Source organism: Cyprinodon tularosa, unplaced genomic scaffold (genome assembly GCF_016077235.1).
Source record: "Cyprinodon tularosa strain WSP-4 unplaced genomic scaffold, ASM1607723v1 ctg197, whole genome shotgun sequence".
Classification (NCBI taxonomy): Eukaryota; Metazoa; Chordata; class Actinopteri; order Cyprinodontiformes; family Cyprinodontidae; genus Cyprinodon; species Cyprinodon tularosa.
The window spans coordinates 3,035,712-3,062,445 of record NW_024038720.1 but is presented as its reverse complement, the minus strand read 5'-3'; the positions used below and the strand labels follow the sequence as shown (position 1 = coordinate 3,062,445).

The following is a 26,734-nucleotide window of genomic DNA, read 5'->3' as shown; positions in this document are numbered from 1 at the left end:
GCCTTCCTAGGTTTCAACTTACAGTTTATTCACAGATCAGTGAATAAACTGTCAGTTTTGAGAAAATAAATTTAAACAAATAAATAGAAATGACCACAATATATTTGTACTATGGCTAAGCAAGAGGTTTTTATGCAAGCATCACTAGATCCTTAGTGTAACTGCCTCAGCTAAAACAGACACAGATTCAGACATACACACTGTCCACCTACACTGTAAATGCAGCTTCTGCCATCAGTCATGAACTGATGCCTGAGTGGGATAAAACCTACGATCCTTGTGTGGGCAAAGCTACTCTGAACTTGATTAAGCACACGAGACAAAAGAAGAAGAAGAAAAAATGGAAAAAAGGAGGGGGAGAAGAAACGCTCAGTTTTTCCACAGTCATACAGGCTCTCCATCCTTCTCCTCTGTGTCTCCCTTAATGTGAAGCGAAGAAGACTATGTAGTCAAACTCATTAATCTTTCCTATCACAGCAAGGTGTACTGCTTTAAATTTATATTGATTTATGGTCAAAGTACAGTAACATGATGTTCAGGGAGAAAAACGTAAACAATTAAAATATATCTCTCTGATGATGAATCTAGGGTTGCCTAGAATTTTTAATGGATTTGGCACAAGTGTCAAGGTGAGGTTAAAGAAAGACCAACTTTGGTCATTTAAAAACTATTAAATATAAGAAATTACGACACATAATAATGATTTCATGATTTGTGACTCATTCAAATTATTGAAATATATAAATTACATATTAAAAGAAGCATGAGTAAAGACCATAGACAACAAATTTTACACTCCACTTCATGTTAAACTGGTCTTTCATTCTGCTAAAAAATATTTTGAATTTTAATTGACGAAATGTCAAAAACTGATTTAATACCATAGAAAACTGATCTAAAATTAGCATCTAAACAAGTCTCCTAAAAAATTATTTTACATTTTGCTTTGTAACAAGCAGAAATGTTAAAAATGGGTTTAATACCATAACAAATGATTCTAAAATCAGTATCTAACCAAGTCTTTCAAACACGTTTGCCAAACATGGATGGAGGAACCTTTGAAAACTCCATATTTTTAGAATTCTTTAAACTAAATACAATTGTTTTTGATTCAAAGTATTTATTTAATATATTCCAATGTGTTGAGGTTAATAAAATGTAATAAATTAAGCACATGTTACTGTAAATGCACTTCTCAGAAAGAGTGAGAAACCAACCCTTAGAAGAATCTATTCCTGTCACCCCCTCTCCATGTACAAAGTTCAACTGTAAATGAAAAAGAAAAATAGTTCAGCAAAAAGCCAAGAAACGTGACCCACATACGTTAAAAAAAGCATACTACTGGAAACTGTTCTATTTTTATAGCCGTCATTTAACAATATTTCCTGCATGTGATGGTTGTAATAAGGTCGATCAGGATTCAACAATAGAGGACACGATTATCTGCCATCAAAAGAGAGCTCCATAAACACTAAGTAGATGGAAAGAATCCCAGAGCAGGACCATCTAGCTGTTAACTCAGCAGCTGTTAGGCAGCTTGTTACTCTGAGGGATGTGGGCTGGTAGTGCCATGGGCTCACTGATTACTCTTTCACCCCAGCAGTGGGGAAAGGGCTCGGCACACGTGACTATGACTGGAAAGCTTGCAAGTGGGGGCTGTCAACACCAGGACATAAATAAAGCTAAAGATAGGGTGTTGTGGCTTCAGCTACAGTTTCTGGCCATCAAAGTCCTTTTTATAGAAACACTCTGGTTTATAAAAGACTAACAGAGACTATTTTTGACCTGACTGACCTCAGGGACAGGGACCTTGGAAACTTGTGATGCTTGAGGTGCATGGCTGACCCCTGTGTGTGAATGTGTCAGGGTTTGGTGGCGGTAAGAGTTACTGCAGATAGCCAATGTGGCTGGGATTAAACTGGCCGAGGACTGTTGTTTTTGGACACAGTCCAGAGACACAAACATAGATTTGATCACATGCGTCTGTGTCAGGGAGAGCGGTAAAGTTATCAGATCACTTTTCAATGGGATTGTCGGGATTAAGACCTGAAAGCCTTATATCAACATTTTCCACATGGCTTACCGGTAGTCTATGGTGGCAAAACATAAAATGCATTGGTGTTTTGTTTTTTTTATTACCTCTTTATATTTCATTATATATAGAGTATATACAGTCAGGTGAATAGGTGAAAATCTACACAAATGTAGCTGCTGCAGTCCCCCATTGTAAAGCCTGAGACATATAAAGGTTTGATATTAGCATTTGTCACACCCGGTACATGTCTCCAAATTAGGGCCGGAACAATCGGATTAATCGTGATCAATAGATTATTGAAATAATCGTCAACTAATTTATTAATCAATTAATCTTTAACTGGAGTATATAAACTCTAAAATGTGCCTTTAGCTGACAGAGCTACATACTTAGAGCAGCAATTATACGACAATTGTAAAAATGAATAATAAACATTTGGCATTTTAGATAAAAAAAACTTTTTTTCCTGTCAGCATGATCTAAGAAGAACTCCTTAATAGGAAAAGTTCTAGTTTCACCTGGTTTATAAAACTCTGTGAGATAGGCTGTGCCTATATGTCCTGTCACGAAAAAGATTGTAGGCAAACATAAAGCTCCTAGCGGAGGCTAGAGATGTCCCTATTCAAACTGCGCTGGCTCTAGGTCTCAAACTGCTTTATGTGCTTAGCTCCTTCCTAACTGCTAGTATTATTCAGATATACCTTAATGTGGTGACTGTGGATGCACCTCCGCCGTGTCTTAAGTATCCCTACCAGTTTGAGGTATTCAGATCGAGCCAAGGTGTTTGAGTATGATGGTCCATACCGGAGTGCAGATTGAAACAACTAGAGGGCAGCATGGTCTGTTGAAGACTGGGACACACCTTTAAAAAAAAAATGTTGTCATGTTTTACCAAAATGCAAAACATTTGAACAACAAAATATCTTTGTAATTAAATCTGATGTCATCTCCATGTGGGTAGGACCTAAATACTGTGGGGAAACAAGGCTCTGCCAGAAATAATAAGCTAACAGAAGCTATCCAATAATAAAGAAGGAATAACCAAAAAAAGCAACAACATGACTAACAAGCAACACTAAAAAATGGCCAGGAAAATAAACAAGATTAAATAAGCTAAAAGAACGAAAATGACATACCCCAAATGGCAAAAATAAGAGTATATGGCAAGACATAGCAAGAGTCATGTTGGTACATTTTAGTCTGGGGAAGGATTTTAAGGAATTTTAAAATTATTTTATGAGAAAAGTTACATTCAAATGAATTTAACTAAATTGCCCCTTGGAAAATAAAGTGTTTGGAAGTATGTAAAATAAATTTATAGAGACATAATTCAAAACAACTGCCAACACATAGGCCTGGCTGTTCAACAAAATTCATCCTAAAAGGAGACCAAAACATACTAAAAGAAAAATGGCCTGCTACGGGTTTTCCAGAGAAAAGGTTAACAAAGACCATGGCATCTGGAATAACGATCCCTGGAAAGATCAGTCTAAAACTGAATTACCTGAACACAAGAACAGGAAGGCATGTTCATTATAAACCAAATACAGCCTTCCAAGAGCATAAGCTCATAACTATAAAACAGAGGGCTGGAGATGTCATGGTTTGGGAATCCTTCTCTAGAGCTGAAACTAGCTAGCTCACCATTACTGAATTGATTCAAATGGTATGAAAGGTTGTTAAAAGTAAAATTAAGTTTAAAATAAAGAAAGAAAGTTGAAGTAGAACTGGATCCTGCAGCATGACTTAACCCAAACAAACCAGCAAAAAAAGATTTCTGCAACTAAGATATAATATACAGGTGCTGGTCATAAAATTAGAATATCATGAAAAAGTAGATTGATTTCAGTAATTCCATTTAAAAAGTGAAACTTGTATATTATATTCATACATTACATACAAACTCATATATTTCAGATGTTTATTTTGTTTAATTTTGATGATTACAAATGACAACAAATGAAAATCTCAAATTCATCATATCAGAAAATTAGAATATTGTGAAAAGGTTCAAAATTGATGGCCCCTGGTGCCACACTCTAATCAGCTAATTAACTCAAACCACCTGCAAAAGCCTTTAAATGGTCTTTCAGTCTAGTTCTATAGGCTACACAATCATGGGGAAGACTGCTGACTTGACAGTTGTCCAAAAGACGACCATCGACACCTTGCACAAGGAGGGCAAGACACAAAAGGTCATCGCTAAAGAGGCTGGCTGTTCACAGAGCTCAGTGTCCAAGCACATTAATAGAGAGGCGAAGGGAAGGAAAAGATGTGGTCGAAAAAAGTGTACAAGCAAGAGAGATAACCGCACCCTGGAGAGGATTGTGAAACAAAACCCCTTCAAAAATGTGGGGGAGATTCACAAAGAGTGGACTGCAGCTGGAGTGAGTGCTTCAAGAACCACCACACACAGACGTATGAAAGACATGGGTTTCTGCTGTCGCATTCCTTGTGTCAAGCCACTCTTGAACCACAGACAGCGTCAGAAGCGTCTTGCCTGGGCTAAAGAGAAACAGGACTGGACTGCTGGTGAGTGGTCCAAAGTCATGTTCTCTGATGAAAGTAAATTTTGCATTTCCTTTGGAAATCAAGGTCCCAGAGTCTGGAGGAAAAGAAGAGAGGCAATTCATCCACGTTGCTTGAAGTCCAGTGTAAAGTTTCCACAGTCAGTGATGGTTTGGGGTGCCATGTCATCTGCTGGTGTTGGTCCATTGTGTTTTCTGAGGTCCAGGGTCAACGCAGCCACATACCAGGAAGTTTTAGAGCACTTCATGCTTCCTGCAGCTGACCAACTTTTTGGAGATGCAGATTTCATTTTCCAACAGGACTTGGCACCTGCACACAGTGCCAAAGCTACCAGTACCTGGTTGAAGGACCATGGTATCCCTGTTCTTAATTGGCCAGCAAACTCTCCTGACCTTAACCCCATAGAAAATCTATGGGGTATTGTGAAGAAGAAGATGCAATACACCAGACCCAACAATTCAGAAGAGCTAAAAGCCACTATTAGAGCAACCTGGGCTATCATAACACCTGAGCAGTGCCACAGACTGATCGACTCCATGCCACGCCGCATTGCTGCAGTAATACAGGCCAAAGGAGGCCCAACTAAATACTGAGTGCTGTACATGCTCATACTTTTCATGTTCATACTTTTCAGTTGGCCAACATTTCTATAAATCCTTTGTTTTTATTGGTCTTCAGTAATATTCTAATTTTCTGATATGATGAATTTGAGATTTTCATTTGTTGTCATTTGTAATCATCAAAATTAAACAAAATAAACATCTGAAATATATGAGTTTGTATGTAATGTATGAATATAATATACAAGTTTCACTTTTTAAATGGAATTACTGAAATCAATCTACTTTTTCATAATATTCTAATTTTATGACCAGCACCTGTAATATGACAAAACAAAACCTAAAATGGATTGGTCTGTTGGAAATGTACACCTGTAAAGCTGACTGTTTCTTCATGTTTATAATAATAATAGGCTCCTGTGAGTAAAGGTTTACATAAACTCTTCAAATGCGACTAAAACGGCAATACTTCAAAAATCTGATTGTTAAGGCTAGTGGAGTTAGTTTAGTTTAGTTTAGTTTAACGTTTCTATGCATGCAGCCAAACATGTGCAGCAATGATTCTAAACAGATGTATTTGAAATAAATAGGTGTTGACTGAGATCTGATGCAGTGCTGGCTGTATGGGTTGCCATGGGCACGATGCAAACATTAGTCCTCAGACTGACTCAGTAGTCTTTAAAGGGCTACGGGTAAAGGCATTTGAGCTTCCTGAACACCCTGTAGGTGGCTCCTGCTCAGAATATGTCCTTGGTAACCCCATACTGGCATGATCTGAAGTCAGGGGTCAAGGCTTGCTGTCATATCCTGTACCACACTAGTGTATTTTCATAATATAAAGTAAAAAATAGACACCAAGGCTGAAAGATAAACTTCAGATAAATCCATAAATCACAGCCTTTGAGGTATAGAAGTTGACACTAATGTGCTGGATAACAGATAGTGACCTCCGTCCCATGACAGTAAAGCTCTGTGCTTTCATTATCCCAGCTGAGCGGCTAAGAGGCACCCCTGTTTCTCCTTCAGCTGTGATTTACAACACTTTGAGTAAACCAAGGACAACAGAGTTTAGGCCCCTTAATACCTCTGATGTATACACAACCCAGAAATGTGTATAGTTTGCTCAGTTGTCATAGCTTTACCTCAAATGTGACCATGAACAACAATAAAGGTCACAAATCATGAAACACAGATGAAGTGTATGTGTGCGTTTCTCTATCTGATCTAAACAAGCCCAAGTGTTCATACAGAACGGACCCAGACAACCATTAGGCTAAATAAAGCTCCTTTATAAAGAGAGAAAATACATGTGTCATTGTGGAGGGCAACGTCAGATATTGTTAGTCTGATTTTATTTTCTGAGAGGGTGATGGGGATGTATCACTGGCTCACGGACAAGTAGGAGCGATATGAGCTGGCCAAAGCATTTGTTTTGTGCTTTGTGTGCTGTTTGAATCCATGGCAACTGCACCATGGCTGCGTCCTCTGTCAGATAGATTCTCTATCTTTGGCAATGTTGAGAAATTTAACGACCTGGGAGCTCAGCATCCTCTCCTCAGTTATATTGGTAGAAAGGAAGATGGTTATTGAACTCTGCAGCGTGGATTTGAAGGTCAGATTTGTAGTTCAGATAAAATAAAAAGTGAGGTTCTGAAACACGTGCTACAGCAGCACCATCATGATAAACACAATGTGTATTTCACATTATATAAAGTAATTTCATAAAAATCTTTGAAGATAATTAAATATTTTTACTATATTGCTGACACTGTAATTGTTTTTTCCTGAATAGTATGTAGCTGCAGTTGATGCTGATGCTCTCATTTGAAGATAATTCTTTAGTATTTAAGATACTTTCATGATACTTGTATTGCTGTAACAGAATTTCTTAATAAAATATGTAAATAATATACCTTTAATAATGCAGTTTATTCTAAAATTAGTGGCAGATCTAGATTCTTTTTCTAGATTATTCTTCTTTAATATAATAAAGGTCTGTTGCATTTAAAAGGTGCAAAAGAAAGGTTTTTAAAAAAGTCTTAAAATAGGTTTATTCACCCTTGATTTAGAATAGGTAATTTATCAGCTATTTGTTATATATTTTTAACCTTAAAATAAGATAATCAGATATGGTGTTTTTTATCATTTCAAATGGAAACCACATTATTCAATTGGCAAGTTGTCAAATCAAGGGAAATGCACTTATTTAAAAACAAATGTCTTACTTAGATTTCAGGTTTTGCAGTGATCAGAAAGTGTGACAGGCATCTCTTAAAATACAAAACTGTAAAAAAAAAAAAAAAAAAAAAAAAAGTACTATCACCCTTGAACCGTAAAAAATATATATATTTTTTTTAAGCAGTGAAATATTTAGCCAGGGGATAACGGCTACATTTTTAACCTCAAAAGTTACAGCAATGAGAGAGTTTTGTAATCCTTGACCTTTTATCTTTGTCTTCCCAGTTATATTTAAGTTTCCTTCTGTCACAGGGGGTCTGCAACTACACTTGCCAACTCCCTCTGTCCTGCATCATTTAGGTGGCATCCCTGCACCAAACAAGCTGAATCAAATGAGTGTTAACAAGGAGGATTTCTTTTTTTTTTTTTTTTTGCTGACCTAAGTAGGTAATTAAGAATTTTGATCCAGATGTTTTGATGCAGGGAACCAGGCAACAGATGAGGGAAAGTGGCACTAAGGGACTGGACTTCAAGATACCCGCTCTTGCTGAAGAAACATTTTGATCGATTTGAGGCATTACTTTAAATCATGCTGCCTTCATATGGTATCGTAATTATAGTAAATACCAAAAACTGACATTAAAACTGCATATTAACATGCTCTCATGCAAAGTCAAGTTACCATGATAAGGTAAACTTTGACCTTTCAGCATGGGGGCAGAGAAACGTTTCTGTACGATGAGTACCGAATTGTTTAACATTTTCTCTCCTTGTGTTTGTAGCCTACACATTGCTATGACTTATATTTTATGTTGATAAAATATCACCATTTAAGCTGATAGGGGTAATTTATGTTATTTTTTCATTTCCATTTTACAAGTGGCAAGGCTGGTCTTTACCATACCACATGAAGGCAGTGTTTGTTTTAATTTTGAATTGCTTTGGGCTTAATTATCATTAAAAAATTTAGTTATTTTACCATTAAGCATAAAAACTCAAAACTTTATCATCACAGGTTTCACATAAAAAACTAATAGCTACAATTTAAAATGCAAAAAGGTGTGGTAAATGTTAAAAAATAAAGTACTTTACTGAAATACACCAACAATGCATTTTAAATTGTGCAAACCCAATAAAGAGCCGGAATACTCATTCATGATTAGTTTGTTTTCTTATAATTTAGACACATTTCAAATGATTGCAAAAAATTATATTCCGTTTTATTTATTTTTTTTGGTAGGAAACAATATTTGCCTTCTGCTTGTTTACCCCAGAGTCTTGTATTTCACATTGCTGCTCAGTTACTGCTGTGTGCAAAAAAAAAAATGTCATAGATAAGCAAGTAGATATCCTATTGCTAAAAATACATGTGACTGACTATTTCTGAGGTCGGACTGTAATATCATCTTACATGGCACATCGATTGTGGCTGAGGATGATGTGCTCATGCAGGTATTCTCGGTTTTAGTGAAGCTCATTGATGCTATTTTAGAAGGATTATTTGAGAATGGGGTGACTTTACTTTCATGCTTCATTTATTACTCTGCACTCTGATTCTTTTTTTTTTTTTTTTTTTTTTAGGAAGACATCCCATGAAAATGAAACCATCAGGGTAATCTTACCTGCCTGACTCAAGCACACTAGCTGAAAGGAAGGACAAAGACATCATTGCTTGAGATGCAGAAAAATAAAACAGTCACTGGGGAAATTATAGATGCTTTTATTGTAGTCAGTTCATTGATGGGTTTTATTTACTCAGTTTTTATTCATTTTATATGTAATGGTCTTAATTTGTATTTAATAGTTTTAAACCAAAAACCATTACCTGATAAAACGAATTGGTTTACATCCATTAATACGAAATACAGACAATACTGACACCTAGTGGTTGATTTAAAAAATTGATAAAAATGTTTTTTTTTTTTTTTTTTTTTTAAACGCTGTTGCAAGCACATAAAGATAGAAACTGCATTATTGTAGTAAGTATAATAGAAATATGTTGCTCTGACTTAGTGCCTCATATATTTGTTTGGTTTATTGTCTTACACTTTTATTTTTTCTAATGAAATGCCATTTCTCTTTGAAATTGATTGAAATTCTATATATGTTATCATATATTACTTTATTCCAGGGCCGTCACTAGGTTTGAGAGACATGGGTGGCTTAGCCCCTAGGTAAGATATTGCGCGCGCATAGCGCGCGCCGAAATTTTTTCAGTGCACTTTCTAAGGCGCTGTCTATAAATTCATTATTTTAAGAGCAACATACCTGGGAAACACTTCCCTCACTAATGCTACTTCACCAACTAAACTACACCAGTTAAAATGTGCTAAATTACAAAGAGTAAATGGTAGGTGCCATGCATTACTGCATAAATGGAAGAAGGCAAGTGGTTCGCCACTCATCATAATGGAAACCTTCTACAGAAGACAGTTGTCTAACCAACAGACTCCCAACATCTTCATAAACCCTTAACCTGGCCATTCATCTTTCCCCATCTCCCCTGCACCCACAACCTGTCAGGAACCCCTGTCTGCTTTGCAATAACCCTGTTTCTGTGTGTGTGCTTGGTGTGTGTGTGTGACCTGGACTTTGGCATGTCTTTCTCTACACCTGGCACAGAGAGAAACACATATATGTGAGGAACTTAACAATAAATGCAGCATTATCTTTGATAGATTTCTGCTTAATCTAAAGTTTAACCACAAAATACAAGTTGCATAAATGGACAGTAGGCAATAGGCAATAGCATCATTGCAAAGAAGGATATCCTTGAGACTTTTTCACATCAGTCTGACAAAGTTTTAATGCAAATAAAGGAAGTATTTTTAAGTACAATGTATTAATGAAAACACAAAATCAACAGTATATGAAACGTACAACTTAGAACTATAGTCAACCCAAGGAAGCACTACCATATCACACAGTGTCGCCCTATCAGACTGGTGGCACATAGATATGGGAGAATTATCCTGCCATAATGCAAGAGCACATAACTTCAATTAGAGAAAAGAATTTCATCTTCTTGCACTCAAAACTTATAATGCTCACACTCAAAACATGCGCTCTCAAATATTTTCTCTTCTCTCAAAAATCTTTGTTTCTTCTCTCAGATTTAAACAGATATTTTCTATATTATCACAGATATTTTTTCCTCTCGCTTGCCTCCATCTCCGCTCTGCACGGGTCTCAGTTACGCTCTGCTTGCGGATTTGTTTTGCTCTCTCAGACTGCAGTTGGATCGTTGCCTAGCAACCTTTCCAGCCAATAGAACGACAGCCTCGGAAAAGGTGCGCTTGTTTAACCCTACGGAGTGTGCCTGTGCTACTACGCCACTTATAAAGCGTCAGCTGAAACTGCTATTTACAGTAGTTTTGTGGCTGATTGTTGTTTAGAAATAGAAAACCTGGTTTCATTTCTTAGTTTTGCCCTGGATTTTGTAGCGTTTGTGGACGCTACGTCGCTACTTGATCAAAACAATAACGTCGCTACAGGAAAGTTACTTGATAAATAAAGCAGCGACGCTACGGTCAAGCTACTTGAAAATGTAGTTAAACTAATAGCTTCGCTACATGTAGCGGCGCTACTGCCCATCACTGCTCCTGTGACAAAACTATTATAATGATGCTAGTAGGCTACAACAACATCGTGTTTTCCCACACCACTGACTTTGTTCACCATGGTAACGTAATTCCTACTGAATCAGACAAGCTATTAGGCCTATATTGTCTCTTTCCTCACTCCAGGTAAAGTGAAGAAAATGTAAACCGCTGACATCAAATGGCAAACTCACCGTATGTATCTGCACGCAACCATAACTTTCCTAATCAAGCTCGATGACTGTGTGGAGATTCAAAGGGCGCGCTGTTGCTGCACTGCACAGCTGCTATGGTCCAGTTGATGGCCGTGTACCACGTGACGTGACGCTGGACGCGGAGCCAATGAAGGAAATGAATATCCTAACGATATTAATAATTGTATAAATAATTGTGTTTGTAAATAAACTAACAGGAACTTATCTTCAGATTAACTTGCCTTCTTGGTGGCTCGTTTTCAGTGCTTTACTGCAATTGTTTGGGGTTATATGGAAAAAAAATCAATAAATAAAAAAATAACAATACAAATCGCAAAATAATTATGGGGTGGCTAATACCAACGAAGGGATGACTTCAGCCACCCTAAAATAGGTCTAGCCACGTCCCTGCTTTATTCCCAAGTTCTTATCTCCAGATTTATATTTTGACAAAATGTTAGTTTTCACTCCCCAAACCTGAAACTATCTTGCCCTCTGCTGGACCAGTAATGCTGTTGCACAAAAATATGCCATGCTTTTTAAGAGATGAAGTGTTTCTTTGTTAGCTTTGACTTTAAAGTTGATTAAAAACAGGACACAACTCCATCTAGATTAACATAATCCTTTTTGAAATGTATAGATCCTTTGATTTAGATGCTTTGGATGCATATAACTCCCAAAACAAGAAGCTAACACATAGATATGAGTATCTGCATTGAACTGCATGCCAACAAAAGGAAAAATATATATACATTTGTAAACATTTACCCATGCATAACATGGGGATTATATCTCTGATTTAAGTTTCATGAAAATATTTTACTTATTTAAAAATTTATATTCGGTCTTAAAATTTCTATAATTAGAGGGACTCGTGAATCAATATTCAGAGAATTCTTCTTTCGATTTTGTTAGATATTTTTCTACTATGTTCTCTTTATTTTTGAACAAAGATCCCTCTTTTTCTAATAACAAATTTTATAGAGTTTATTTTTTTCCAATTTCCTTTTCTTAGTCACTGTGTTTGTCTGCAATGGATACCCTGATCTTCTGCAATATTTTCTCCTGTAGGTTAAGATATTTTCTCCTGTAGGTTAAGAAGGAGCTGTGATGAGTTTTTTAACCCCCCCCCCCCAAAAAAAAAAATAAAAAATATATAGGCAATAGATTTCTGTATATTTTTGTAAAAAGAGACTTAACAAAACCATTTCGGTTTAAGCAAGACGTAGATTGAGAAAACTCAGGATATGAATAAAATGTGTAATGTTTTAACTAGATCTCTTAAGTCTTAAATCTCTAATTTTGTTAGTTACTCTTTTCCTCAACATTTTATTGCCTAAGAAACATACAAGTAATTCTCAACATGTGCATGAAAATGGTTCTAAATACTACATAGATGACCTATTTGTCTATTAATACCAAGAGGAAGAAGGATACTGCAAGTGATGAAGCTGATCGTGAAAAGGGTTTGATTAACCAAATCCAGCTTAAAAAAAGGGAGATCCTTACCTAAACCTCCTTGGAGTCAAGCACCATTGCAATAACCTAATGACCCTGGTGTTGTCCCACTTTTACCCATTTCATTAAAGGTTGAAAAAAAAAATCCCAACAAAAACCACTCAACGGTCTTATACACAACACAAAATGGGTGTGATTCCATATGGGGTTTTAAAAGAAATACCACAGGGGTTGCCTAAATCTGGTCCATCTTGTGCAATTATGGTGCCATAACACCACAACATGCGCCAGGGAAGACCATCAGCTTAAAGTTCTAATCCAAGTATTTAAAAATAAAAAAATAAACCTTCTGGAATTTATTACCCAAATTTTCCTCAAACATCAGGGTTTCCACATTCTATTTCTCAATTAACCCTTAAATATTTCACATATAAACCTGTAAGAGCTAGACTAAATAAAAAATGTACTAACCATCTTGCCTCTTCATTAAATATTGCTTTTGCATTTCTGCTTCCATTTGTTTTTTTACCAACAATGACACTTAAGTTGAATGTTTGAGTTCTTCATATGCATTAGTTCTGTTTTTAAATAAGAAAATGTAGTTTACTTATTTTTAACAGATTTCAAACCTTTGTGTTGTCTTTTCAGTGTGTATTTATTTACCAGGCATGCCCAAAAGAGGGCTGCTGTCCTGCAGGTTTTAGAGGTTTCCCTGCTCCAGCACAGCCGATTTCAATTCATAACTGATTAACAGGCTTTGCCGAACTGCAATCACCAGATTCAGCTGCTAAGCTGAAGCTGAAGCTGAGAGAGCTCTAAAACATTCAGGACCGACTATGGGCATGTCTGAGTTAGAGTCTTTTAGAGGTTTGGCCAAACAAGGCAGCAGTAAAAGCTCAGAACAGCATAATATTTGAAAGGTTATTGGACTGAACCACCAGTTCCTTCTCAAGAGCAGAAATATACTCCTTGTGTTTTGCTAATCATTTACATATTAAGTATCCCATTTCCTTCATTGCCATTTTGCCAAATTCCAGTGTGTTTTGCATTTCTAGTCCTCTAATTAGCCTTTTCATATACCTTTACAACATCCCTTTCATTGGTCAGTTATATGTTGTTTGCTTATTGTGTTTGCCCCAAGCTCCCATTTTCCCCCAGTTAAAAGCTTTCCTTTTTTATATATAATTTTTGGTAAAGAAATATATACACTTTTTTTTATTCCTTTGACTCTTTATTTTTAATTTAATCCATCAATAGATCCCTTAAATGTCAAGCAAGGAAAGTTCTTTAGTAAGTTATTCATAGCAGTCTATCCATGTCACATATTTCCTTGAGGGTTTGCACTTTGCTACTGATTACCTTGAACTCGGTGCAGTTTCTTGTTGCAACTATAAAGGAGATTAAACATTTGCTTGAATGGCTCTCTTTAAACTAAATAAATACTGCTTTACCTAGAAGATTCCTTTAAAAAAAGGTAACATAGGAACCTCAATGGAGTTTTCTAATTAGAAATATATCTCAAGTTCTTTTTTTGTTACTATTGGGGCTCAGAAATGTACAATCATCTTTCAAAAATCAAAAAGCATTAATTCAAAAATCTGAAAAAAAGATCCTTAAAGGAAAAAGGGAAACTGACAAAAGGTTTAACATTTTATTAATCTCAATGTAAATTTCAGTATGATAAATCTAAAAAATTTTGGAGGCACCCATAAACTAAATGTTTGCACAATCATTACATAGACCAATCATAACTTCCAAATGTCAGACAAGAATATAGGTTAACTTCATAGTGTTTGCTAATCCTCATGCAAATTGGAAATATGAAACCAGTAGACTGCAGTTTAAACATGGAACAACTGCTGCTGATATTACAAATCATATGCGTTATTGTCAAAGACTAAAAATTGCCCTTGTGGAAACTAATTGTCAGACAATTTGAAGAACCAGAGAAATTCATGTCCACTCTTACTAACAGAACCATTTAGGCTCAGGCTGTGCAGCTTGTTGTCAGTGTTTCACTGCTGCAGAGAGCAATTGGATTTTAAACTTACCGGTATGTTTTTTTTCTTTTTCTTTCTTTTTTTTTTTTTTTGACAAGTAATTTCTGTTACTGCGATTTTAGACCCACAGATAAAACATAAAATAAACAATAGCTTTGTTCTGGCAGAAAAGCTTATTACATTACAATGTGCAAAATTAATCAATAAAGCTACTTAAACAATAGTTAAAGCGGACTCCAATGAAAGTTTGCCTACAGGTGGATATGTACAGAGGTGACTTTAATTAGAGGAGCGTACTATCCTATCTTTGAGAGGCTGGGGAGGCCTGAAGTTGTTCTCCATGCGCGTCCTCTGATTTTCCTCTTCACTATTGAACTGAAGCATTCGGAACATCCCCAGCTGTACATGAAGACAGAAGGACAAACAAATGACATGTACTTCTATTCTACAGGTTTTGAGCTAAATAGTTAGGTTGCTATAGTAACATGTTAAATGTTAAAGCTTACATCCTGTACATCTTTGTCAATCAATCTACAAAGACCAAGACAATTTGCAGTTTTAAGCAATAAGAACTTCAAATAAAAATTCACCCACGATAAAAACCTCAGTTGATGTAACTTTAAAATTAAGATGAAAATTGGTGTTAAATTGTATGTTTATTTATTTAAAGGATGTAATTGAACATGTTCTTTTATTGATTCAGAGTTATAGGCGATTTGAAGTATGAAGTTAAAATGTTGTAGATCAGTTTTACCATGTTTCAGAGATTTATGAAAATAAGTGACTGCTTTCACACACTTGTGAATTGGGATGAGATCAAATTCCTAATTGATGTTTAAATGAGATCCTGAAAAGATTTCCTAGTGTGAAAATGATATTACGCTGTAAGGAGAGCAACAAACTTTTAATTTCTAGCAGTAAATATTACCACACCAGATGTTAGAAAGAGAGGGGAAAAAAAAAAAGTGTAAATGGTTGCTACAACACTTTCTCTTAAAACTATATAGCTCATTGCCCCTTCCCTCCTCCTGCATTAATCAGATTTCCTTATTGGACTTGTGTTTAGGGCTGCAAATGTCTTGCACGTGAATGAAGACATTACAATATGATATTTTGGTTCAATGTTCAGCAGCAACAAATAATCTCATTTGCGATAATGTAAGGGCTTGATTTTCCACTTCTCACATTAAGATAAACGGACAAGTCCAACATTTTTAATTAATATCCAAATCCTTATTGTTACTTTTCTTATTTTGATGAAGGAAAACATATACAGAACCTAAAGGTATGCCAACATCCAGTGGTTTTAATTAAGCTGTTGGAAATGTTTTTTGGTGGTTATTTTTAAAAAGCTGCAGCACTTACTTGCTTATCTGAGACAACAATTGGCTCCTTCAGGACAATCCAGATGACGCTCTCATGCAAGGGAGGAGTGGTCAGTGACCCCAGGTAAGTCCAGTAGTGGAGGCTGCTGGGTAGGAGGCACTTGGGGTTAAAACCTTTGAAATCTATGGCACTTCCCTGTGGAAAAAAGAAATAAAGTTTTAAAGGTAGACAGCAACAACTTTCACAACAATCTTTTACAATGCACTGATGAAAGAGTATTGAATAAATTTAACTCACCTTAAATTTAACCATGTACAGAGCATCTGTAATCATGGGGAGCCATCTGTGGTCGTCACCTAGCTAACAGAAAAGACAGGTTCTCAAATTTAGAGAAATTATTGTTTACTTAATTTGCTAAAGACCAAACTGACATACACTGTAAATTTAGCTGATTATGTTTTAATAAAATATATCCTTTTGATACAGTTTTAATCTCATTCACTCTGTATAATGGGATTGCAACTGTCATGCCACACATCCCAAAGATTGTCCGTGGGATCAAGGGTTAAAGTCTGAAAGTAAAAGTGATGTCTCAAAGCTTTGCAAATAAAATCACGTGAATTACATTTTGATCTGAGGACATGTCATTTAACAAGTCATGAACGACATTAGATAATGGTAAATTATTCATAAGGCATTAAATTAGTTTCCCTATTTGCCACTCTAGCCTGCAAGCTGCAAAAGCCATTAGGCTGGCTTTTTCAAATAATACAATAACTAAAAGTACAAAGTTACTTTATATTGCAAAAACCTAAAGCCAACACACAAAAGAATGTGTGTTTATAAAATTTACAAAACGCACGTTACCTTCAAAAACAACTGCTCATATAGACAGTACAACTGTGTGTTTAATAAATGTTGTACCTCCAAAAAGATGCCAAGAACAGCAAGACCATCTGGAGCAGTTGATGCTTCTTCAAATGTCTTGTACTTGTAGCCATTCCAGTGAACTAAATGCAGCTAAAGAAAGAAACATGAAGAAAACAAATGTAAAATAAAACCATCTTTTGACAGCTAAATGGATATGGGCCTTCACTACATCATCTATTGAAATATATATTTTTCTTTTCTTTTTTTTTCAAAAAAAGTCATGCATACACAGGATTTAATTGGAACTAAATATTTTCAAATATTTTTCACCTTTAAAACTATACAAGTGAGCTGGTGTTACCTTATGATATAAGCCACCAAAAAAACTGAACACTGACCTCTGATGCATATCCAACTCCTGCTACAGTGTGCTCGGATCCTTCGCAACCTTTTCCACCCCAGTGGAAATGAAACTGCTTCAGTCTATAAGGGTGCTCAAGAGGGCCTCCTTGAATCACTGTAGGCAGCAAGAAGGAAGATAGAAACATAAATTGAAAATCACCATCCAAATACTGTACCTTCACACTCCTACTCTTGTAGAGTAAAAGAAACGCCTCCGGTACTACAGTAGCTATCGTCAAAAACCTCTTGGCGCCTTCTATTACACACAGCCGGATGAGTCAGAGTGGTAACACACATTAAACTTCACCAAATTTTTCAAAAATAACCAATAGAGAAGCAGACAAAAAGGCCTCTAGAACCAGAGATTGCAGCAATCAGAGGATTAAAAGAAAACGGAAAAAATCATACTTGGAACATATGTTCCAAAACTTGACAAGAAGAACATTGTTATCCATATCATTTCACCCTTAAAGCAGTGCATTTTTCCTCCCAGAAAATCAGAAGTAAGCCTACCAACCAAACATTTGATAATACAAGCAGGGCATGAGTCCATCCTCACCTACCAAAGAAAAGATAGTTGTAAACCATAGCTGTGGTGTAATATGAGAGCATGCCATTAGATGTTATTGAAATGAGACCCGTTTCTTTTTGTTGTTTTTTTGTTTTTCACAATATTGTCTCACAATATTTCATGAGAGTTGTTTACTTCGACCTAGGACATTGTCTTTCAATACCTACGTGTTGCTGGCCTGCATATTTTTGTCATCAATGCCCAACTATCTTGAGTTTAGTATTTCTATAAAAGTTAGATCCTCAGTCATAAAGACTTTTTTTATTCCACCTCACTGGTGCAGATTTGCTAGGTCTGTAATCTGTGGCATTCTAATTACTTCCTTGTTCATACTGTTGCCAAATAATTATTTGTTCTGTGAGTATTAATGAAAAAGGTTGAAAACATACTTCAAAGCCAATTAAATGCTGAGACCTTCTCCAAATCCCTTAGGAAAAGAAAAATTATTTGTTTTTGTTTTTAACATATTGATAATTATTGCAACTATTAACAGGCAATCAGAGCAGGTGGTGGTTAAATCTCATTTTCCGACAAATGTTTACTACTTCTATGAGGCTGTGGATGTATCATAAAATTGCCACATGACAATACAGTGAGTCTAAGAGGAACTCGTATTTTACCAACTATTCTGTACAAAAAAGAAAAAAAAAATACTATGACTGACCAAATGACATATCAACAAGAAGAATCTAAACACAAATTGGTTTCCTTGTATGATTTTTTTTCTTTTTCCAATTTGCTTGTGATTTGACATTGGCAGATCCCTTATACAACATTATAAACCAGAACTACTTCTGTTCCACTTTTACAGGAACAGTTTGAATACTCCAGTTAATTTTTCAGAGACAACATAGAGGATAAAATCATTTATAAAAATTGAAGCCATTACATACAAGAATCAAGTGGACAAAATCTGAAAAAATAAAGATTAATTGAAAAGCTTGTTTGAAACTATTCAAAGCTGTTTAAAAGCTTCAACGAACCTCAACATTCATGTGAATATAAAGCTGAGTGTCAAAAAATTTCAAATGCAAAAAAATGCTGTTTTTGCTTTCATGATTTAAACTAAGCTTTAAAGAAAAATGCATTTTCTATGTCTTTTTTGGCTATATTTATTGCTTGGATCGATAAAGAAGGATCGATTAAAGTGCTCCACTGAATAGTATCTACCATAGATATGTCCTGGCCCTAGATAAGGCTATCAATGGTTAGAAAAGACTATAAACTAAACTATTTTGTGTTAAAGGCTCAAATGTATTCCATTTATTCTTAGACTTGTATAATTTTACTCCTGCGATCCATCTTTGCCATTATCTTTTCGCCAAACAGGTCACTTTCCCAATCATAAGTCACTTTACAAAACAACCTGCAAGCAATTGAACTTCAGAGGATTTGTGCAGCTAATTCTAATGTTGTGTTTCCTCACATGTATTTTCTTTAATCTGTTATTTCCCTAGATATTTGCTCATTTAGTAGAAAGTCTGTAAAAAAAAATTCCTTGCTTTTCCACTTATGATGATTGCAGGTTGGCCATCATACATCCACCCAGTCATAAAAACAAGCATTGTCATAATAACCACTGAGATCTGACAGGTTATTATATCTTTTGTCCAGCAGACGGAACTTGAGAAAATAAAGTGCCAGCTGCACTTTCCTGCCTCATAATCAGAGTTTTTTTTTTAGCCTTTTATTATAGTAAGCTGGTCAACTGGTTTACACTTTCCTAAATATAGTGTCCCTTTTTCCCCCTTTACTGCACATTTTCCTCAACAGATAACAGAGTAACATTATCTCTGAACTGTGACCACCATTAAAATCACCAAGGCTTGCAATCTTCTGTCCTTGCAAAGCACATAATCTAAAGTGGAAGCTGTGTCAACAGATAAGATTCTTACCTGAGCGATCATCAGAGTCATCAAACTCCACAACCACAGAGTGTCCATTGTTGGCAATGTTAAGGGATGTGCACCTGTCATACCCCAGGAAAATAGGACGCAGGCTGCTGTCACGTCTGGCCTCATCAGGTATGATGTCAATGGGGGACTGGCGGCTTCCTTTGGCAGCTGGGTAGTGTGTATGCCATGCTGAAGGACCTGTAGATGACAGGAGGGGAATAAAGCTGGATTTTCACAATAAAATTACTCTTTGCATTTAAATCTATACACAAAAAAAACCCCACACAAAACACAAATAACAACATGCATTGATCGTGAAAAATAGCAGTTATTTCAAAGCCACTTATTTCCTTTTCCTTTACTACATACAAGGTAAAACCTCAAAATCTATCCAAGAAATATGAAGGAATCTGACAGATCAGTCATTTCCACAAGCTAAGGTGACAGCAGCCAACCTTTAAAAGTTAATCCCGCATTAACAGACATCTTTAACAGGAGAAAGCAAGGGAAAACTAAGCAACATGCGCTTCAGAAAAACTGCGTCTGATTGATCAAACATTTTACCGTCGTCTTTCCCGTATCCCCAGCGGTGCCCTGTCATTGTCCTGTTTGCAGCTCTAATGAATGGCCCTGAGATCAGCTGGAGCAGGTATTGATTAGGTCTATTAAGGGGGACGGACAATTACCATGGTGACACGCCCCCCTTCACGCCCACAGACACATGTCAATCAGTAACCTCTCCCTATGGACTGGAACCGCCTGCTACTTTATTTTTCCCTGCTTGTTCATGTTATACTTATTTTATTGAAAGGGTAGGTAACAACAAAAATTTAAAGTTTTCTGATTTGCACGACATCTTCCTGGGAGAAAATTAAGGACAATTAAAGTTAAAACGCAGATAAAAACAAATGAGAAAAAAATGGCTGAGGAAATATAAATAGATACAGATTTTTGCTGAATAAAAATAGAATTAAGAAACTTTGCTCAATGATTTTCTTTTTGATCATTTAGAGTATGATAGTAAGTAGTTTCAACTTTGTGATTATTTTGAATGGATTACTGTTCCTAATTGTTTTATAGCAGGGAAGAGGATTAGGGCCACTGAAAAAAAAAAAAAAAAGTTAACTGATTTTTACATTTTATTTCAATCACAGGCGTAACTTTCTGAAGGACTGGTGTTGACATGTCCCCACCAACTTTGGGCATGGTGGGGACAGTCCCCGCCAATAATTTCCACTTTTTTCCCCCTTTCCATCAGTAACTGGGTGCAGCTGTCTGTGTTCAGATTGTTTTCAGTCCGTGTTTTTTCCTCGTTCTCCCGCTGATCTCCAGTCCCACCTCTCGGTGAGACATCATCGGATCTGTAGCTTTGGGACATATTATCATTTGGGGTCGCTATTTACTGCCAACCCTATGAGGAGGAGAAGTGATACCGAATATGGTAAGCCATATTATCATACAGTCGTTTTCGTCTGACCCTGTATGGCAAGCCGTTTTAACATAAATTCGCAGCAGCACTCAGTGAATATTAACCAGCAGTTACTCCGATATATGTTCAAGTAAAAGTTAGGAGACTTGTTGGTTAAAAAAAAACAGAGATGCCACCAAAAATCCGTTAGTTACACATACAGACCTTTTTCAGCTAAAAATGGCAACAGATTGTACATTTATATGAGTTAAAAAAGTTGGGCTTCTCAGGACCATACTCATTACAGATTAAAATGAACACATCTCTCTTGTTTTCTTATTGAACAGAGAATCAGGCTGCAGAACTTCTAGAGATCCTGAAAATGATTCTCTTAGGCATCATCATATTGGTAGACCGGTTAATAAATCTGTTTTTAAGCAGAGCTGAGACACAATTAGGGACAGATGCTGATTTAAAGGTGAAACAGATTTACTGAGATATGCAACATGCAATAAAATATATCTCCAAGTTTACAAGAAACAATATGCAATGCTATAATAAAATTCAACATAAAATTTTGTTTTTTGTAGTTCAACGAGACTCAGAAATACTGCAACCCAAAGACAGCCAGACTCACAGGACACAGACTTAAAATTAAACAGAGATGGCAAAAGTACTCACTTTCCGTACTTGAGTAAAAGTACAGATACTTGTGTTAAAAAATACTCTGGTAAAAGTGGAAGTACTGATTAAACTTCTTTACTCAAGTAAAAGTAAAAAAGTACAGGCTTGTAAATTTACTTAAAGTATAAAAGTAAAAGTAGCATGGGCGGATCTACAGGGGGGCAAGGGGGGGCAGCTGACCCCCCAATATAGAGCCTTGCCCCCCCCCCCCCCCCCCCCCCAGCTGCCCCCCTAACTTTGATGATCCAAAAGCTGTACCTGTAAAAACAACCTGCCACTATGTTCACAGGCTTCTCAAAACAATACATTTACCAAAAGGTTGCAATTTAGTTTTTTATTTTTAATGTATTATTTGCCACCGTCCCTCAAATACTTAGCTACGCCCCTGATTCAAACGTGCAGAGCGCAGTTCGCGCTCAGTCTGTCTGACACACACACACACACACACACACACACAGTCTGCAGCGTCGCGGTGGCTCTGTAGTGTGCAAACCAACTGGAGAGACTGAGGTGTCCCAGTGACTTTTACCAGGTGTAGTTTAAACACACGTTTCACTTAAAAGTTACATTTGTAGTCAATATCTGCTAAAGACGATTAGCAAAAACAGCGAGTGTGTCGGTCAAATCCTTCCCTCGGGATTTGTAAGAGCACTCTTCCCTTTAATTAATGTTAAGAAAAAAACAGCTTAATAAAAAAATACAAAATATTTTTTGTATCCATAACGTTAACTGATTTACTGATGGTAACCGTTATGCCGCCGTTACGTTACAACACGCAGGCTACAGTGTTGATTTGATTAGCTGAGCAGTCCTATAAATCCAATTCCTCTCAGATATCGCAGCAATGAAACCAGGTTATAACTGGGGAAATAACAAATACAATAGAATTAAGTAGTCTAAACATAACTGGTGTGTGAATGTGATAAATCTTTCTCATTTATATTTGTTATATAGGCTATACTACAATACCTATATATATATATATATATATATATATATATATATATATATATATATATATATATATATATATATATATATATATATATATATATATATATAGGTATTGTAGTATATGCTACTTAACTTATAAGTTCCATGGCCCTACAGTGTAGGCTAATGAAATACAAGGATAACCAGAGGTTTTCACATATTGACTTTTGCATGCAAATATTACTTTATAGGCCTAGCCATGAAAAGGAAGGCTAAAAGTGGGGATATAACCAGCTTTTTTGCAAAGAAAATTCCAACAAGTATACAAGAGGAAGAGCGCAAGGGAAATGAGGGAGAAGGCAGTAAAATGGAGAGCCCAGGAGGGTCAGTGCAGGAAAAGACTGAAGGAGACACAGAAATAAGTGACGAAGAAGAGGAAATACATGAAGGAGACACAGAAATGAGTGAAGGAAATGAGGAAATAAGTGCAGGAGCTGAGGAAAAAGAAGAATCAGTGAGAGATGAAGAGGAGGCTCCAGATTCAGAGAGAGGAACAGACACAGGGAATGATCAGGAGGAGGAGGAAGATGACAGAGAGGAAGAGGGTAGACCTGAAATTCTCCCTGGACCACATGGTATGTTTTTATTCTTCTTCTATATAAATTGCCATACAGAGGGATAATATATGTAATGCCACATATGCATTAGCTATGTCCATGTACAGTTCAATTGCATTAGATAATCATATTTGGCACTCTTTGTTTTTTAAGATATATCAAAATGCAAAGGGGATGCAGCAGTGCAGCCTGATTTAAAGACATTTCCAAAGACACAACATGGAGCAGCAAAAAGAAGCTTCCACAGGGAGTGGTACAGTTCTTGCCCATGGCTTGAATATTCCATGTCTAAAGATGCAGCATTCTGCTTTGCATTTTAAATAAATGTAAGTAGAAAATTAAATTATACAGCTAGTCATAAAGGTATATAACTCTTTTAATTGGCTTCTTTATTTCTTTGCCTTTTTAATATTTACATTATTTGTTTTTTTGTCATTTATTATCTTCAACTTCATTTTTTCATTACTTATATTTTTAAGTATTTATTTATGTGCATGTTATCATATTTTTGTCTGTTTTATTCTTCCTTTGTATTTTTTTACCCTAGTTATTTCTTCGCCGTTATTTCTTTCTGCCTGCCCTTTTAACATTTCTGCCTGCCATTATAATATAATTTCTAATTACATTTATTTGTTGATTGAATTTTTGGTGGCAATTAATTGTATGCTCATTTATTTATTGAGCATTTATTTATTTCTGTATTTATTTTTAAATATGGCAGAGTTGGTCCTCCATATGCAGCTCTATCTACAGCATATTAACATGCATGAAATGTCCCTTTCATGTTGCCTTAACTGCTGTATGTCAAGTTACTGAGGAACAAATGGGGTAAATCTGTGTTCAGAGTACCGGTAAACATTACATAGATGTCCAGTACCTTGTTCGGGTGCCTTGACCCATTTATTTCTAATGTGTAGTAATGCTCACTTTAGTACAGCTCAGTCCATAGATCTCTGATGGGTAACTTTTTCTTTCTATAGTTTCTTCTTGTGCAAATGCTGCAAAGCTGCCTCTCTGACAGTCAATCTCACACATCTGCGACTCAGCACCTGTGTCTTACCTTAATACCTTTCCTGTCATAATGCCCCTCTAGAAGTAGTGTTATCATTCTTCAATCTCCTATTAAGTGGGATCTCATTGTACGATGTATTATTAATATGAACTGTTTCACATGAAACACTAGTACTGTACATACTATTCTCACCAAACTGTGATAACTGTGATTAAATTCAGTGTAAACAAATGCCATATGTTGCCACCCCTAAAAAATTCCTGCCCCCCTCTTGCCACCCCATAAATATTTTTCTAGATCCCCCCCTGAAAAGTAGAAATCACTTTTTTCATGCCGTTGCCTACATTTTAAATGGATGTCTGCCAATAGGACTAGATCTCCGTTGTGTTAATTTTCAATCATCTCGTCGTCCATACTACTATGCTAACGCCACCGCCACCAAGCTGCAATGATTTGCCGCCAATGAATACCGCCGAATCTGTCGATTCATCTTGTAGTGGTGTGTCAAATGCAACGTAGATTCCCATCCAATCAGATTGAATTTGGTATTGATGACGTGAAAAATAATAACGGTAACTCCATTGAAATTATTCAAAACTAAAGTAACGAGCCAATTTTTTAAAATGTAAGGAGTAGAAAGTACAGATATTTGTGTAAAAATGTAAGGAGTAGAAGTAAAAAGTCGCCATAAAAAATAAGTAGTAAAGTAAAGTAAAAATATCAGAAAAATCTACTTGAGTACAGTAACAAAGTATTTGTACTTCGTTACTTCCCATCTCTAACATTAAAGTATAAGAAACCTACAAGAATTAAAGCACAAATAATACAAATCAGTGTATAAATGATTTTTGAAATATGAGGTTCAATATATAGACATTGGCTGTCGATGACAAAAATTTCTAAATTAGATTTTGCTGCTTGTGAAGGAGAATAATCACTTATGCAGCTTAAAATGAAGCCATACATACAAGGGAAGTTGTGTCCAAACTAGGGATGCAGGATATATTGATGTTGGCACTGGTATCGGCTGTTATTCATAATTCTTTATACATTGTTTTTGAGCCCTTTATAAAATAATGCACTAATGGCAGGCATCTGTCTATAACTATAAATACCACAAATGTATTGTGGTTCTCTTGTGTTCTCAACAATAGTAAAGCATTCAAGAAATATATGTTTGAGCTCATTTTTGGAAAATATAAACCCTATTGAAAGCGTTTGGGTTGAGTAGCTGTAGGTCCATCAGCATCCACCCTTAGAGTATCCCCACCAACTTTTATCGTTAGACATTTGAATACTCTTAGGGGGAACCATTTGCATTTTACTCATCATGGTTTCTACCTGGACCTAGGTATGTTCAACAAGAGTTTCAAAATGTTTAAAACGTTTATGGCCCATATCAGTTACATTTCACATGTGTTGTATAACATCAGAGGTTTCAGATTGATAATGGGACCATTATGCAGCCTGGAATCAAAAAGGTTTTCAATAAAAAAAATATTGTATATGATATTCAGAAAGCTAGTGTTATCATATCAAAACCTGAAACAGAGATGTAGCATATGGTGTGTCATACAAAAGACCATCAAAAGGATAAAAATGATTATCAGATAGTAAATGCAGTGACAGTTATAGGTTTATTTCCAATTCCTAACATGGAATAATAAAAGTATTAGAGCAGCTAATTGAACATTTAAAATTTGCTGAAATCAGCCATGGAAATTAAACCAAAAAGCCACAGGAAGGTAAAGCAATGTCTCTAAACTGACATAATATGTAGGCTACATTGATGATACACTTCTTTTGCAAATTAGCTATATTGTGTCTTTGGTTTGATGCTTCAGTTTTTACATCCGTGTACCTCTAGTCACCCTCAGTGGCTGGCTGACAAGGGATTGAAATCACAATCTACCTGAATTAATGTAATTTATTTTCTATATTTCATTATGAAGAATCTTTTTCTTTTTTTCCTGGCATTATTGGGGAGGAATTCCTTTGGAATTTTCTTTCTTTTTTTTCTTCTTTGTTATTTATTTATTCATTTTACTCTATTTTTTTTTTCTCTCTCACTGTGATCACTTTAATCTAATGTCTTCACTAATACTCACCTTTAAATACTATATCAGTTTTGTACTCCTTTTTTTATTGAAAAATTAAAGGAATAGTACACCCAAAACATGATTAGCCTTCATTTTCTACTCACCTCCATGCTGAACAACACTCTGGAGTACTTTTTTGATATCTCAAATGCATCTGGAGATCTGGGAGGCTTCTTGCTGTCTGCTGACATTCAAATAATGGAGGTCCATGGCGCCCGAGACAGAAAGGTCCATAAAAGTCCACAAAAACGTGTCAATATTCCTCCATACTGCTCGTCCAATGTAATCCAAGTGTCCTGAGTGGGTAGCATCCAGAATTTACTCGAAACGAAGTCATTTAGAATGTTTTTAGAGCATAAACAGT

The 26,734-nt window shown here is 35.9% G+C and overlaps 1 protein-coding gene across 1 annotated transcript; it reads right to left on the bottom strand.

Moving 5' to 3' along the window:
* Positions 1 to 14,190: 14,190 nt before the first annotated feature.
* Positions 14,191 to 20,323, bottom strand: ca7 (carbonic anhydrase VII). The gene is made up of 7 exons (XM_038283705.1): positions 20,182 to 20,323; positions 19,618 to 19,815; positions 17,148 to 17,266; positions 16,804 to 16,899; positions 16,177 to 16,239; positions 15,919 to 16,074; positions 14,191 to 14,952 (listed from the first exon to the last, which is right to left on the bottom strand). The coding sequence occupies exons 1-7, from the start codon at positions 20,216 to 20,218 to the stop codon at positions 14,833 to 14,835; spliced, it is 789 nt and encodes a 262-aa protein (XP_038139633.1). The 5' UTR covers positions 20,219 to 20,323; the 3' UTR covers positions 14,191 to 14,832.
* Positions 20,324 to 26,734: the final 6,411 nt, after the last annotated feature.